Here is a 16707-nt window from a genome sequence, read left to right on the forward strand (position 1 = left end):
ACTTCTGCCTCCCGGGTTCAAGTGATTCTCCTGCCTTAGCCTCCTGAGTAGCTGGGACTACAGGTGCGTGCCACCACACCTGGCTAATTTTTTGTATTTTTAGTACAGGTGGGTTTCACCATGTTAGCCAGGATGGTGTCTATCTCCTGACCTCGTGATCTGCTTGCCTCGGCCCTCCAAAGTGCTGGGATTATAGGCATGAGCCACCACGCCTGGCTGGAGATTTCTTAAATTCAAAATTCAAAATTATTGTTATTTTTTGAGACAAGGCCTCACCCAGGAATGCATTGGTGCAAACACAGCTCACTGCAAACTTGACCTCCTCAGGTTCAGGTGTTCCCCCCACCTCAGGCTCTTAAGTAACTGGCACTAAGGCATCATGCCAAGCTAATTTTTCTATTTTTTATTTTTTTTTGTAGAGATGGGGTTTCATCATGTTGCCCAGGCTTGGTTCACTTTTAATAGTAAAAGACACCTCAAATGTGTAGATATTTGCTTTCACTTTGGGCAATTATGAATATAGCTGTTAAAAACCTTGCTGTGTCTTGTTTGGAAACATAATTTTAAAAATATAACTAAGGAAACACTTAGGATTATGATTACTTGCTTGTATGGTAAGACCAGGTTTTTCTTCATAAGAATTTTGGGGCTGGGCACGGTGGCTCACGCCTGTAATCCCAGCACTTTGGGAAGCTGAGGCAGGCAGATCACGAGGTCAGGAGATCAAGACCATCCTGGCCAACATGGTGAGACCCCGTCTCCACTAAAAATACAAAAGTTAGCTGGGCATGGTGGCCTGTGTCTGTAATCCCAGCTACTTGGGAGGCTGAGGCAGGAGAATCGCTTGAACCAGGGAGTCAGAAGTTGCGGTGAGCCGAGATCACACCACTGCACTCCAGCTTGGTGACAGAGCAAGATGGCGTCGCAAAAAAAAAAAAAAAAAAAAAAAAGCTGGTAGAATTTTTTTTCCAGTGAAACCATATGAATGTAGTGTTTTTGGTTTTTCCTTTTTTCAAAAGATCATTAATTATTGCTTCAATTTCTAAAATAAATATAGGCCTATTCAGATGATCTGTTTTTCCCCAGAAGACTTTTGGTCTTCTAAAATAGATAAAAAGGAGTTAGCTCATTTCATCTAATGTATCAAATTGTGGGCATAGATGTGTTCAGAATATTCCTTTATTATTTTGTGATTTAACTGCTCTTCAATTGATGCTATTAGTACATTGTAACATCTTTCTTTCCTTTCTGGTTAGCCAAGGTAGAGGTTTATCAATGTTACTGATCTTCTCAAAGAACTGGCTTTTTGTTTTGTTGGTTTTCTCAGATGACTTCCTGTTTTCTGTGCCATTGATTTCTGCAATCTTTGTTTTTTAAGCTTAGAGTATGAATTTAGATTTTTCTCATTATTGACACCGCATCATGAATGTAGCTCACTGAATTCAATCTCACTGAAATGTATACTAAATAATTAAAATAATTAATATGTATGTTTCACCACAATTTAAAAAGTAAAAGAGGATAAATGATAAATGTAGTAGCCAGATATGTAAATCCACAGAATTAAATGGTCTTGTAACATTTTGAAAAATAAGGGGATTGGCCTGGACCTTCAAATGGGCAGGAGGTGTGATGAGACACTCTCACTGAACCATACAGTGCCTTTCTGTATTAACTGGTTCTTAACGAGAATATTTCACATGATTAGGTTGCACTAGCTAGAAAGCCAAGGCTTTCTTTCTGCTCCTCTCCTTTGCTTTCCTTCCACACCAAAGAGAATGGTCCAGCAGCAGCTCAGTCCATGCTTGTCAACCACCCACCTCCAGACTCCAGCCCTGGTCCCCACATCCCCCAAGGCTCCTAGTGGGATTCCTCAGCAGCACCAGTGCACTGACTGTCACTCCATGTTCTCCTAGGTTCTGTTCCAGATCTGGAGGATTCTGCACTTGATATTGTGGAGGACATGTTACCTGAAAGGGTAAGTGCATTCCTTCATCTGGAAGAGAAATTTTTTTTTTCTGGGGCTTCTTCCTTATTAATAAAATGCAGATATAAAAATCTGACCATGTACATAACAGATGACTAAGATAATTTTCTTGGTGGGGGGACTATCAAGTAAATATCATATTTGATTGCCATTGTCAATCAAACTTCCACTGGTCATGGACTCCAGCAAACAGCCATTTGAGTTTATGACCAACTGAGGCCTGATTGACAATGACAGTAAAAAATGACAGCATCAGCTACAAACTGTCTGGTAGTGAGCATATTTCTTAGTAGCAACTTTTTCTTCTTGAAAAGTAATTTTGTATTTGCCAGCCAACATGGACTTGCAAATATTCCATGAAAACCCATTGCCTTTTCTACAAGCATTTTCTATGCTTTATTTGGGGGCCAGTAACTTGATCACTGTTTGACATGTGGTTTTCTAATGTCACCAAGTGAATAAAAGACCTGTGCCAATAGGACCCAGCATGATCGGATCCTTATGGCGTTTTCTTTCTCCTATTGCAGGTGAGCTATACAGCCCAAAATTCCTACCGTACGTATTTTTTTAATTATTTTAAAAAAAGCTTTATTGAGATGTAGTTGACATGTAAAACAATTCATCCATTTAAAGTGGGTGATTCAGTGTTTTTTTTTGTTTGTTTTGAGAGACTCAGTGTTTTTACTATATTTACAGGGTTGTGCAACAATTGTTACAGTCCCATTTTAGAACCTTTTCATTCTCCCTCACAGAAACCCCATATCCGTTAATAGTCACCCCTCTCTTTTCGCAACCCCCACACCCATTTCTAGGCAGCCACTTGGGTACTTTCTGTGTAGATTTGCTCTCAGTGAACCATACAGTGCCTTTCTGTATTAACCAGTTCTTAACGCGAATATTTCACATTGGTTAGGCTGCCCTAGCTAGAACGCGAAGGCTCTTTCATTTGTTTCTGTTCCTCCCCTTTCCCTTCCTTCCACACCAAGGAGAATGGTCCAGCAGCAGCTCAGTCCATGCTTGTCAACCACCCACCTTCATACACTCGAGCCCCGGTCCACATTCCCCAAGGTTCCTTGTGGGATTCCTTGGCAGCACCCATGCACTGACTGTCACGCTATGTTCTCCTAGCTCCTGTTCCAGACCTGGAGGAGTGTGCGCTTGATATTCTGGAAAATAAGAAGTTATCTCACATGGTAAGATGCATTCCTTCACCTGAAGAGAAATGTTTTTTTTCTGGGGCTTCTTCCCTTATTAATGAAATGAAGATATAAAAATCTGACCACGTAGATAACAGATGACAAAGACAATTTTATTGGTGGGGGGAATATCAAGTGAATATCATATTTGATTGCCATTGTCAATCAAGCTCCAGTTGGTCATGGACTCCAGCGACCAGCCATTTGAGTTTATGACCAACTGAAGCCTGATTGACAATGACAGTAAAAAATGACAGTATCACCTACAAACTGTCTGATAGTGAGCATATTTCTTAGTAGCAGCTGTTTCTTCTTGAAAAATAATTTTGTATTTGCCAGCCAACATGGACTTGCAAATATTCCATGAAAACCCATTGCCTTTTCCACAAGCATTTTCTATGCTTTACTTGGGGGCCAGTGACTTGATCACTGTTTGACATGGGTTTTCTAATGTCACCACGTGAATAAAAGACCTGTGCCAATAGGACCCAGCATGATCGGATCCTTATGGTGTTTTCCTTTCTCCTATTGCAGGTCAACTATACAGCCCACAATTCCTACCGTATGTATTCTTTTTTTATTATTTTAAAAAAAGCTTTATTGAGACATAGTTGACATGCAAAACAATTCATCCATTTAAAGTGGATGATTCAGTGTTTTTACTATATTTACAGGGTTGTGCAACCATTGTTACAATCTTATTTTAGAACCTTTTCAATTCCCCTTAAACCTCGTATCCGTTAGTGGTTACTCCTCTCTTTTCCCAACCCCCACATCCCTGTTTCTAGGAAGCCACTCATCTACTTTCTATTGCTGTAGATTTGCTTATTCTGGCCATTTCTTTTTTTTTTTTAACTTCTTTTTTTTTTTTAAGTTCTGAGATACATGTGCAGGATGTACAGGTTTGTTACATAGGTAAAAGTGTGCCATGGTGGTTTGGTTTGCTGCACCTGTCAACCCATCACCTAGGTATTAACCCTGCATGAATTAGCTGTGTATCCAGATGCTCTCCCTTCCCCTGCCCCCTGACAGGCCCCAGTGTGTGTTGTTCCCCTCTCTAACACCATTCGTATTCTAAGACCATTCCCTTGCTGATGACAAATCTAAGTGATGGGTCGCGGGGGACTCTCTTGCCTGTTTTTGTCTGGAGAGCCTGCCTGGCCTCAGGTTCCTGATAAGAGTGAGGACCTGGAGTGCAGTGTGAGAAACAGATGGCTCAGTGAAGAACTGTGATCATCCACTGGAGTCCCTGGAAACAGCTGTATCATTTAGATGATGTGGGTTTATGTGCACGAGGGTTGGGAGGTAGCTGGGGGTGAATTAATGTGTAGTGATTGTGTGTTTGTAACTGTGTGTTTTCCCCCAAAAAATGTGGACCCGCATGCCCAGCACAGTACAAGTGTCACTTTTCTTGAATTCCTGCCCTATTGTGGTCCTCTCACCACAGCCTCCCGGGTCATGTCATTCTTCTAATAAAAAGGAAGAAAAACTTCAACACCACCATACACTTTATATAAGTGTCCCCTTTCCTCCCTTAACAGAGCCATACCTAAAAATCTGTTCAATATCCCTACTCCTTAGATGGACAGAGTGCAGAAAGGAGTGAACCCAGATTTTTATCTCCTGAATGGAAGATGCAAAAGTGAACCTAGAAATGGGTCCCAATGTTGATGGTCTGCATTACTCAACTGTGTCATCACTCAGGCTTGGTGATATGACCCCACACCAGGGAGTTCCAGCACCTATGTGTGCCCCTGGTAGTGGTAGTGGATGGCCTATAAGCATGCCAAACATTGCCCATCATCAAATGGGGCCCCAGTGGTCACATAACCCTGGGTAGCAAAAGGTACATGGAACAACAGACGTTGGCATGGACATTACTGTGAAATACACATAGAAAGCCCACAGGCTTCTGGGTCAGCTCACAGATTCTGAGAAGTATAAGCGTTCACATGGAACAGTGCAGGTCAACATCTGTCAGTACTGGAGTCATTCATCAGCACTTGGTCAAAGCAGGGAAGGATCAGGAAGATACTGCATTGTATGTAATAACATGACTACCTCAAGCCTTAGAAATGCTCCAATCCATGGCCGGGCACGGTGGATCACGCCTGTAATCCCAGCACTTTGGGAGGCTGAGGCAGCAGATCACCTGAGGCCAAGAGTTTGAGATCAGCCTGGCCAACATAGTGAAAACCTCTCTCTACTAAAAATACAAAAATTAGCCGGGCATGGTGGCCCATACCTGTAATCCCAGCTACTTGAGAGGCTGAGGCTGGAGAATCGCTTGAACCTGGGAGGTGGAAGTTGTAGTGAGCCAAAATTGAGCCACTGCACTCCAGCCTGGGTGACAAAGTGAGACTCTGTCTCAAAAAAAAAAAAAAAAAAAAAAAAAAAGAAAGAAAAAAAGAAAAAAGAAAGAAGAAATGTTCCAATCCGTAGCAGACAGACAACCGCCAGTGTCATGTCAGAACTCAGAGGACAACGTTGTTAGCCTGGTGAACATCACCCTCATTGGAGACCTCCTGCACCGCTGGGTTAGTGAGGCTCAGCACTCACCATGTACTGATCCCCATGATGGACTGTCCCACTGTCGGGGGCTGGTGTGAGCATGAGCAGCTACTGACTCAATGGATGCACACACAGTGTAAAGAAATGGAAGACATGGGCTGGGCACGGCGGCTCAAGCCTCTAATCCCAGCACTTTGGGAGGCTGAGGTGGGTGGATTGCCTGAGGTTAGGAGTTCGAGACCAGCCTGGCCAACCTGGTGAAACTCTGTCTCAACTGAAAATACAAAAAATAGCTGGGTGTGGTGGCGGGTGCCTGTAATCCCAGCTACTAGGGAGGCTGAGGCAGGAGAATCACTTGAACCCAGGAGGCAGAGGTTACAGTGAGCCGAGATCGAGCCACTGCACTCCAGCCTGGGTGACTGAGTAAGACTCCATCTCAAAAAAAAAGAAAGAAAGAAAGGGAAGAGCAGAGAAGAAATATCACAGGGTTAGTACTCAGCAGAAATTGGTGGGGGGCAGAACAGGAATCAGGTCCCCACTTCTCTGACATGGAGCAGACACAGGACACAAGTCAGCAGGGATGGACTTCAGGGTCAGGACAGACACAGAAAGGTCCCAGGCCTGATCTTCCTGGGGCTGGGACAGATGAGTTTTTCTTTTTCACCTCTTCTGGAAGTCACTTGAGGAGTGGTCCTTGAGGAGACACTGTTGGCCAAGGGTTGTCTGGCTCAGAAATGTGTGTGCGTGGTTTTTTTTGTTTTGTTTGTTTGTTTTGAGATGGAGTCTCACTCTGTCACCCTGGCTGGCGTGCAGTCATGTAATCTCAGCTTCTGCATCCTCCAACTCCCAGGTTCAAGTGATTCTCCTGCCTCAGCCTGCTGAGTAGCTGTAATTACAGACATGCACCACGATGCCCAGCTAATTTTTGTATTTGTAGTAGAGTTGGGGTTTCTCCATGTTGGCCAAGCTGGTCTCGAACTCTTGACATCAGTTGATCCACCCGCCTCAGCCTCCCAAAGTGCTGGGATTACAGGCGTGAGCCACTGTGCCTGGCTGACATGTGTTTCAGCTGGACAGAGCCCCCTAGCACTGGGCCTGTAGCTGCAGCACTCCTGAGTAGCTGGGGAGGTGGGGAGGGACACGAGTGCCAGTGCACCAGGAGCTCAGCAAAGGGATGGGGACTGATTCCAGAGTCCAGCTCATCCTTGCAACTCTTCTGTGGAATCCAGAACACATCACTTTCCACTTATTTTATAGAAGGTTTGGAATCTTCAGTGTCAAAGTCTTATCTGTGTTGTGTCTTCCCACAGGGTGGATAGAGGAGCCCTGGCTATGGGTGTTTCCTGCCAGGGCAGTGACTGTGTCTTCCTCATTAGTCCTTATCCCAGAGCTCAGTCCTGGGGAGAACATGTTAGGCCCCATGGGCATTGTAATGAACACATCCCTGGGATGAGTTCTAGGTCACCCCTGGGCTGGGATCTAGCGCAGGTGCGGAAATGTTCCCTTCTCAGGCTGTCTAGCCTGTTGAGTTCTACACCAATCCTGGAGGCTGTCCCAGCTTCTGAGTCAGGGTCCCTGGAGATGAAGTTGAGCTCCTGAGGACACTGAGGTGCCCCTGCCCCTCAGCTCCTGCTGCTCTGATCCTGTCTAGATGGAGTGTGCAGGGCCACGCTCTTCCCCTGTGTGTACACGCGTCCCCTGCTGGAATCCCTCTAGACCTGGATGTTGTCCTCATTGTTGTCATATCCCCATCTCCACACAGTGACTGGCCCTTGTGCAGATGCCCAGGAAGTAACCATAAATATATGGTAGGAGCAGAGCTGCAAACTATTTCACAAGAAAACACCAGGGGAGGGGAGTCACGTCTTCCTCATGCCTGGATCTCCTGTGCCATCTAGTGTGGTTCTCAGTCATATATGTGCCTCCTCATATTTAAATACATTTAAATATTTACAATTAAAATTTCAGGACCGGGCGTGGTGGCTCACACCTGTAATTTCAGCACTTTGGAGGCCAGGGCAGGTGGATCACCTGAGGTCAGGAGTTCAAGACCAGTCTGGCCAACATGGTGAAACCCCGTCTCTACTAAAAATGCAAAAATTAGCCGGGTGTGGTGGCACATGCCTGTAATCCCAGCTACTTGGGAGACTGAGGCAGGAGAATCACCTAAACCCGGGAGGTGGAGGTTGCAGTGAGCCGAGATCATGCCATCGTACTCCAGCCTGGACAGCAAGAGTGGAACTCCATCTTGAAAAAAAAAAATCAGAACCTCATCACAAAAGCCACCGTGCAATGGCCCAGCAGCCTTCTTTTCATGCAGCAGAGAGCATTTCCATCCCCACAGAATGCTCTTTCACATCTGCTGTGAGCCTGGCTGGGGGACTGATTGTTGAACTCCTCTAACTCAAAGCGTGCACATCAAAGTGGGAATCTCAGGGCTGCGAGGTTGGAGGTGAGACCTGTAATGGGCCAGTGGAAGGAAAAAGTTGAAAGGTGGTTCCCTCAGTTCCTCTTTCTCACTTGAAGGGTGACAGGTGTGAGCAATGTCTTCTTAGAGACCTCTGACTCCACAGAGACCAGCAAGAGTCTGACAACACCGAGGAAAGGGCAGAGTGATCTCGTGTAACCCAGTGTGGCCTCACCTGCAGTAGGAGGCTGGGTGAGTTGCTCTCTGGAATAACTCCTTCCGGATGTTTTTGTCTCTAATGATTGGCCAATGGACACCATCCATGAGGGCAGCTGCAATGAGGCAGATCTGCAGCTAAAGAATGATACTCTAGGAGGATCTCTGGGAGCAGCTGGGTGACACTTGTTGCTTTGGAACCTAGGAAAAGGGCAATGAAGTCAGAACCAAAGGAAATATGTGTAGAAGTCTGACTTGTTCCTTTTGTATTTTAATAAGATAGAGATGAGACAATATGTGTCCATGGGCTTTGTGTGCTGTGTTTGTAACCCTTTTTTTCTTGCTCTGGTGTTTAATGGTTATCTTTCCAGAAGGCCAGTTTTTCTTGTCTATGTCACAACAAACATCAAAGCCTTAATTTTTGATTGGTTAACATCTTCTGGGACTTGGGAATGCAAGAGTCTTATCAGGTCTAGGCACTGGCTAAATGCAAGGTATCTGGTGAGACTCCCTCATGCTATTTGAACACAGTTGTTTCCCTGAGATGGTCTCACAATCTTCAGTCCCATGCTCCATATGCCGCATCCAGCAAAGCTCCCTGAGGGGCTAACAGTCTTCAACCACGAGGGCACTGACATTAACTCTGTGTCCTTTTAGGTCCCCCTGAGAACTGCCTGAGTTTAAAATTTCTACCACCAAGTGAGGAAGATGATGATGATGCCCAGGTAAGATCCCCTTTCTTTGCCTTCTAAAGAAATGTTGCTTTCCTGATGTGAGAAACAAACTCACCCATCCACACCCAAAGAATGGACTCAGAGGCCTGCAGAACGGCAAAAGTGAGACTTTTAATGATGGTCTTGCAAGATCGGGTATCTGATGGGCAGACACACCCAGCACAGTTTCAAGAAGCAATTTATCCCCTAGCGTGCAGGTCCCTCCCCTTGATCCTCATAGGCTGAGTACTATGGGGTCATAATCTTCCCAGGTGTTGCATATTGACAGTTGGTTAGGAGCTGTAGGTATTTTTTATTTAGGGTTGTCTTACTGCATTTTGTTGCAGCCACCAATGCATTGCCATTCTAGTCAGCTCAGGGGCTCTTCAAGTATTTGACTTACTACCTAAGTAGCTAGGCACACTGATAAGAACAGACGAAATGACCTATTTTGCAGGCTAGTAAAATTTCAACTTAGACTAAACTTCTTTTTCAAGTGATGGGAACTAAGTGGTGTGGAAGGGGGGCCCAAGAAGCAGGCATTGCCTATCCAACCAGGAGCCCAGCATATCCTATTTCTTCTGTACTTTGCTGACCTAAACAGGTTCAAGGCACTTTGTCTTAAATATGGAGCACTGTACACATTATTTCCTTCACCTGATTTCTTTCCTTCTCAATTAACTTTGATGTAAGAATATGATGAGGAACATAAGGTACAACATACACAATTGTCCTTGTTGGGATGGTGTTCAGTGGGAGTGTCTTCCTATCTAATACATGACACACTAGGGTGTTTTTAAATGACAGCATCCATCATCAACTGTAATGCAGAGGCATTTTCCTCCACACCAGTTTTTCTCCTTGGATTAGGCATTGTGCTTTTACCAATCTAAATCAACGTCAAAGATAAATTCTGTGGGAAAAGCTCTTGTCTTTTCACAGGTGTCCTCTATGCTAGCATGTTTAGTCTTTGACCATTGACTCAACCACTGTTTCACAACTAGTTTTCTGAAGTCATCAAGAGACTAACAGATCGGTGTAAGGGGTGTAGCAGAATTGATCTCATCCTCATAGTATCTTCTTTTGTCTCATTGCAGATTTTGCCATCACCTGTCCAGGGTATGTACCTTGAACTAACTTACTTTCTGAGAAACAAATTTGCTGGTTTATTATATAGAAACTTTAATCTGGGTTCCTGTTAAAAAATAGTGGGAGTCTGGTGAGAGCAAATGATTTTGCAAGCATATAACTATGAGCAGAGGGGCTGTAGTAATGTGTGTAAACCAGAGGAACAAGCAGGAGATTTTGTGTGAGCCAGTGTGTCTTCACCTGGAGTAGCAGTGAGTGCACCTCTCACTGACTTATCCTGATGCTGGTGGTTCTAAAGAGTGAATTCTGGAGAATCTCATCAGGGAAAACAATGCCTTTCCAGGCAGGCAACAAGACTTCAGTTGGGATCTAATAAAACAGCATTTCCAGCAACCTTCAGGTTATACCTGCTGCTTGGAAGGCTGAGGGAGGGTGTAGAAAGAGAAAAAGGAAAAGTAAGTATAAGCCGAGTTTGTTCTTTTCAGAGTTTAATGTCATCATGGTGAGAAGTACTAGGTTTATGGGCTTTTGAGTATCCTGTGTTTTTGATCACCTCTTCTTTATTATTTAAAGATGATCTTTCTGAGAACACCTGCTCTCATTTGCCTCTTCCACTGCAAAATGTCAGAGCCTTTGGTTTGGGATACAGTTCTGTCACAGGCAGTCACTTAATCCTGGAGACAGAATTCTTCTGCGGTGTGCCCAGATGCATAGGAGAAAGGGATCCTCACATTATGAACTGTTAGGTTTCATGGCAGCACATTCATTTGTCTGTCCTTGCTGTTTACCTCTGGTATCAAGACACCTCCCTGAGCATGGAGGAGAGAATGAAAATTCACTCTGGGCTCACTGCAAAAGCTCCAGTGTCTTGGAGATGGAGGGAGAAGCACAATCTTGAGCACACTGTCAGCATTCCATTTCTTTATTTGAATGAGAATATGCAGTTTTACCATCATTTGTGGAAGAGGCTTTCCTTTCCCCATTGTGTATTCTTGGCACCTTTGTTGAAGATCAGCTGACTCTGTATGTGTGCATTTAATTCTGGGCTCTCTATTCTATATCTGTGATACTTATGTGTGCCCCCATGCTAGAAGCATGCTGTCTGAATTTCTCTGTTTTTTGTAGATTTCAATCTTATGAATGCGTCCTCCAACACTATTCTTTTTCAACATTAAAATGGTTATTTGAGGCACATAAAAATTCATTAAAGTCTTAGGATTAACTTTTCCACTTCTGCACAGATGGCTGTTACCATTTTGATAGCAGTTGTTGTGAGTCTGTAGATCATTTGTGTAGTATTGTGTGTTAGTCATGTTTAGTCTTCCTATCCATGAATATGGGATGCCTTTCAACTTATTTGTACCTTTAGTTTTGAGAATCTTTATGTTGACAGCTTATAAGTTAGATTTAACATGACTGACATAAATTTGTGATTTATTTTTCATTATTATTATTTTTTTGAGACCGAGTCTCACTCTGTCACCATACTGGGGTACAGTGATGTGGTCTCTGCTCACTGCAATGTCCGACCCTGGGTTCAAGTGATTCTCTTGCCTTAGCCCTCCCAGTAGCTGGGACTACAGGTACAAGGCACCATGCCCAGCTAATTTTTAAATTTTTATTAGAGGTATGGTTTTATAATGTTGGCCAGGATGGTCTCAATCTCTTGACCTAGTGATCTGCCTGCCTTGGCCTCTCAAAGTGCTGGCATTATAGGCATGAGCCACCACACCTGGCCAAATTTGTGATTTTTTTATACCAATATTTTGTATGTCTGAATGAATACACATCAAATAAAAAAATTTATGTAAGCTAGTTAACCAAAAAATCACCCCTGTACTCATGGACATTTTTTCCTGAATTTGTTCATTTCTATTGGTATACATTTCCTCATTTCAGTAGATCATGTATACTTAAACCTGGAAACTTATCCTTATGGTAGAAAGTGTTCACAGTCACGTCTCTCAGCTTCACTGGAGTAGGTAGAGGAGGCTGTGTGAGCTTGGCCTGTTTGAATGAAGCCCGATCCTTAGGGAATCTCCTCAGGGAGAGTGACACAGAGCTGATGAAGCCCCTGATCACAAGGTCCCTTAAGGGTGTGTGTACACACCATGGTTCCAGAAGAAGACTTACAAAGAGGAAATCATGACTATTTTTAATTGTAATATTTTAATATTTAATTTTTAAAATGTTCTCTATGAAAAAGAATTTGTGGTTAATATGAAAGAGTAATTTGGGTGAAATTGAGTCCATTTTGCTAATAAAATAGGCTTTTAATTAAGTAATAAATCCTTTAAAACAGATGGTAAATGTAATACCACCATAATTGGATCCTAGTGTACTGACACGGTCTTGAACACATTAAGAAAATGCTGTTTGTTTAGAAGAGTTTCAAAACATTTGAGAGGGAGGAAGGCACTCTTCCATTGACCCTTAGTGTGCTTTTTAGTTCCATTTTGGTTTGACTCTTTTGTGTTGCTGCATGATGCCTCTACTACAAGGCCAAGGCCTCCATGTTTCATGTCTTTGCTGCTCCCCTCCTCTGCCATCCCTCTTCCAGTCAGGGGAATAGTCCAGAATCAACTCAGTCCATGCTATTTAATCAACTACTTCCATACACCACATCCAGCAAAGCTCCCTGAGTGACAGTCACAAACAACCAGGGCACTGATCTTTTCTCTGTGTCCTTCCAGATTCTCCTGAGGACAACCTGAGTTCAGTAAGCCTACCACGAAATGAAGATTATGACGGTGATGATGATGATGATGATGATGATGATGATGATGCCCAGGTAAGATGACCTTTCTTTGTCTTCTAAGGAAATGTTAGTTTTCTGATGTGAGAAACAAACTCAACAGTCAAAACCCAAAGAATGGACTCAGGGAGCTGAAAAACAGCCAAAGTGAGACTTTCTTTTTTCTTTCCTTTCTTTTTCTCTGTCTCTTTCTTTTTCTTCCTTGCTTACTTTCTTCTTTTCTTTCTTCTCGCTCAGTCAGCGAGGCTGGAGTGCAGTGGGGCAACCTTGGCTCACTGCAATATCCATCTCCTGGCCTCAATCAATGATCCTGCCTCAGCCTCCTGAGTAGCTGGGATTACAGGCATGTGTCCCAATGCCCAGCTAATTTTTGTATGCTTAGTAGAGACAAAGTTTCACCATGTTGCCCAGGATGGTCTCAAACTCCTGACCTCAGGTAATCCACCCACCTTGGCCTCCTGAAATGCTGGGATTACGGGCCTGAGCCGCCAAGCCTGGCTGAAAGTGAGACGTTTAATGACAGTGTGGCAAGACCTGGTGTGTGATTGGCAGACACACCCAGAACAGTTTCAACGCAATTTATCTCCTAGTGTGCAGGTCCCTCTCCTGGGTCGTCATAGGCTGAGTACTGTGGGGTCACAATCTTCCTGGGTGTTGCCTATTGATTGTTGGGGAGGGGCATTAGGTATTTTTCTAGGGTTGTCTTACTGCATTTTGTTGCAGCCCCCAATGCATTGCCATCCTAGTCAGCTCAAGGCTCTTCAAGTATTTGACTTATGACCTAAGTAGCTGGGCAGGCTGATAAGAACAGACAAAGCAAGCTATTTTGCAGGCTAGTAAACTTTCATCTTAGACTAAACTTCTTTGGTTCAAGTGAGGGCAACTAAGGGGGAGGAGGGGATGCCCAACAAGCAGGCATTGCCTATCCAAGCAGGAGCCTAGTATATCCTATTTGTTCTGTACTTTGCTGACCTAAACCAGTACAAGGCACTTTGTCTTAAAAATAAATCACTGTATGTATTATTTCCTTCACCTGATTTCTTTCCTTCTCAATTAATTTTGATATAAAAATATGACAAAGCATATTATGTACAACATACACAATTCTCTTTGTGAGGATGGAGTTCAGTGGGAGTTTCTTTTCATCTAATACATGACACACTAGGATGTTTTTAAATGACAGCATCCATCATCAACTGTAATGCAGAGGCATTTTCCTCCACACCAGTTTTTCTCCTTGGATTAGGCATTGTGCGTTTACCAACCTAAATCAACCTCAAAGATAAATTCTGTGGGAAAAGCTCTTGTCTTTTCCACACGTGTCCTCTATGCTAGAATGTTTGGTCTTTGACCCTTGACTCAACCACTGTTTCACAACTAGTTTTCTGAAGTCAACAAGAGACTAACAGATCTGTGTAAGAGGTGCAGCACAATTGATCTGATCCTCATAGCATCTTCTTTTGTCTCTTTGCAGATTTTACCATCACCTGTCCAGGGTATGTACCTTGAACTAACTCACTTTCTGGGAAACAAACTTGCTGGCTTTAATATATAGAAACCTTAATCTGGGTTCCTGTTAAAAAGTATTGGGGGTGTGGTGAGAGTAAATGATTTTGCAAGGGTATAACTATGAGCAGAGGGGCTGTAGAAATGTGTGTGAACCCAGAGGACCAACCAGGAGATTTTGTGTGAGTCAGTGTGTCTTCACCTGGAGTAGAAGTGAGTGTACCTCTCACTGACTTATCCTGATGTTGGTGGCTCTAAAGAGGGAATTCTGGAGAATCTCAGCAGGGTAGAGGATGCCTTTCCAGGTAGGCAACAAGACTTCAGGTGGGATCTAATAAAACAGCATTTCCAGCAACCTTCAGCCTATACCTGCTGCTTGGGAGGCTGAGGGAGGGTGTAGAAAGAGAAAAAGTAAACATAAGCCAAGTTTGTTCTTTTCAGAGTTTAATGTCATCATTGTGAGAAGTACTATGTTTATGGACTTTTGAGTATCCTGTGTTTTTGATCACCTCTTCTTTATTATTTAAAGATGATCTTTCTGAGAACACCTGCTCTTCTCTGCCTCTGCCACTGAAAAATATCAGAGCCTTTGGTTTGGGACACAGTTCTGTCACAGGCAGTCACTTAATCCTGGAGACAGAATTCTTCTGTGGTGTGCCCAGATGCATAGGAGAAATGGATCCTCATCTTATGAACTGTTAGGTTTCATGGCAGCACATTCATTTGTCTGTGCTTGCTGTTTACCTCTGGTATCAAGACATCTCCCTGGGTGTGGAGGATGGAATGAAAATTCACTCTGGGCTCACTGCAAAAGCTCCAGTGTCTTGGAATTGGAGAGAGAAGCACAACCTTGAGCACACTGTCAGCATTCCATTTCTTCATGTGAATGAGAATATACAGTTGTACCGTCATTTGTGGAAGAGGCTTTCCTTTCCCCATTGTGTATTCTTGGCACCTTTGTTGAAGATCAGCTGACTCTGTATGTGTGCATTTAATTCTGGGCTCTCTATTCTATATCTGTAATACTTATATGTGCCCCCACGCTAGAATCATGCTGTCTGAATTTCTCTCTTTTTTGTAGATTTCAATCCCATGAATGTGTGTCCTCCAACAGTATTCTTTTTCAACGTTATCATTGTCATTTGAGGCACATAAAAATTCATTACAGTCTTAGGATTATCTTTTCCATTTCTGCACAGATGGCTGTTACCATTTTGATAGCAGTTGTTGTTAGTCTGTAGATCATTTGTGTAGTAGTGTGTGTTGGTCATGTTTAGTTTTCCTATCCATGAGTACGGGATGCCTTTTAACTTATTTGTACCTTCTTTACTTCCTAGAATCTTTATGTTGACAGCTCATAAGGTAGATTTAACATGACTAATAAAAATTTGTGAATTTTTTTTTTTTGGATGGAGTCTTACTCTATCATTAGACAGTGGTGCAGTACCGTGCTCTCCACTCACTGCAACCTCTGCCTTCCGGGTTCAAGTGATTCTTCTGCCTTAGCCTCCCAAGTAACTGGGACTACAGGTGCATGGCATTACCCCTAGCTAATTTTTTTGTGGTACAGACATCGTTTTACCTTGTTGGCCAGAATGATCTCGATCTCTTGACTTCATGATCTGCCTGCCTCAGCCTCCCAAAGTGCTGGGATTACAGGCATGAAAGACTGTGCCCGGCCATATTTGTGATTTATTTTTTTACCAATATTTTATATGTCTGAATGAATAGGCATCAAATAAAAATTTTTTTGTAAGCTAGTTAACCAAAAAATCACCCCTGTACGCATGGAAATTTTTTCATGAATTGGTTCATTTCTATTGGTATACATTTCCTCATTTCAGTAGATAATGTATATTTGAACCTGGAAACTTATCCTCATGGCAGAAAGTGTTCAGAGTCACGTCTCTCAGCTTCACTGGTGTAGGTAGAGCAGGCTCTGTGAGCTTGGCCTGTTTGAATGAAACCTGATCTTTAGGGAATCTCCTCAGGGAGAGTGACACAGAGCTGCTGAAGCCCCTCATCACAGGGTCCTAATAGGTTTTGCGCACACACCCTGGATTCAGAAGAAGACTTACAAAGAGGAAATCATGACTATTTTTTTTGTTTGTTTTTTTGTTTTTTTTTTGTTTCTGAAGAAAGCTTTTTATTTATTTATTTATTTATTTGTTTGTTTGTTTATTTTTTTCTCTCCCCTCCCCCCACCCCACAACAGTCCCCGAAGTGTGATGTTCCCCTTCCTGTGTCCATGTGTTCTCATTGTTCAATTCCCACCTATGAGTGAGAATATGCGGTGTTTGGTTTTTAATTGTAGCATTTTAATATTT

General features: G+C 43.2%; 1 protein-coding gene across 11 annotated transcripts in view; it reads left to right on the plus strand.

The window, feature by feature from the left end:
• Positions 1-16707, plus strand: part of LOC129022783 (aspartate-rich protein 1-like) — a 36911-nt gene that overhangs the window by 7131 nt on the left and 13073 nt on the right. For 6 of the 11 annotated variants that reach the window (XM_054469015.2, XM_054469014.2, XM_063662921.1 and 3 more), the window contains 8 exons: positions 1917-1978; positions 2515-2542; positions 3116-3180; positions 3718-3745; positions 8975-9042; positions 10035-10149; positions 12813-12910; positions 14349-14370. In XM_054469015.2, the coding sequence (XP_054324990.1) occupies positions 1964-1978; positions 2515-2542; positions 3116-3180; positions 3718-3745; positions 8975-9042; positions 10035-10149; positions 12813-12910; positions 14349-14370 (439 nt within the window). In that variant the 5' untranslated portion in view covers positions 1917-1963. The remainder of the gene's footprint in view (positions 1-1916; positions 1979-2514; positions 2543-3115; positions 3181-3717; positions 3746-8974; positions 9043-10034; positions 10150-12812; positions 12911-14348; positions 14371-16707) is intronic. The other 5 variants (XM_054469017.2, XM_054469013.2, XM_063662922.1 and 2 more) reach the window with 1 other exon arrangement.

The sequence above is a fragment of the Pongo pygmaeus genome, chromosome 23, assembly GCF_028885625.2.
Source record: "Pongo pygmaeus isolate AG05252 chromosome 23, NHGRI_mPonPyg2-v2.0_pri, whole genome shotgun sequence".
Classification (NCBI taxonomy): Eukaryota; Metazoa; Chordata; class Mammalia; order Primates; family Hominidae; genus Pongo; species Pongo pygmaeus.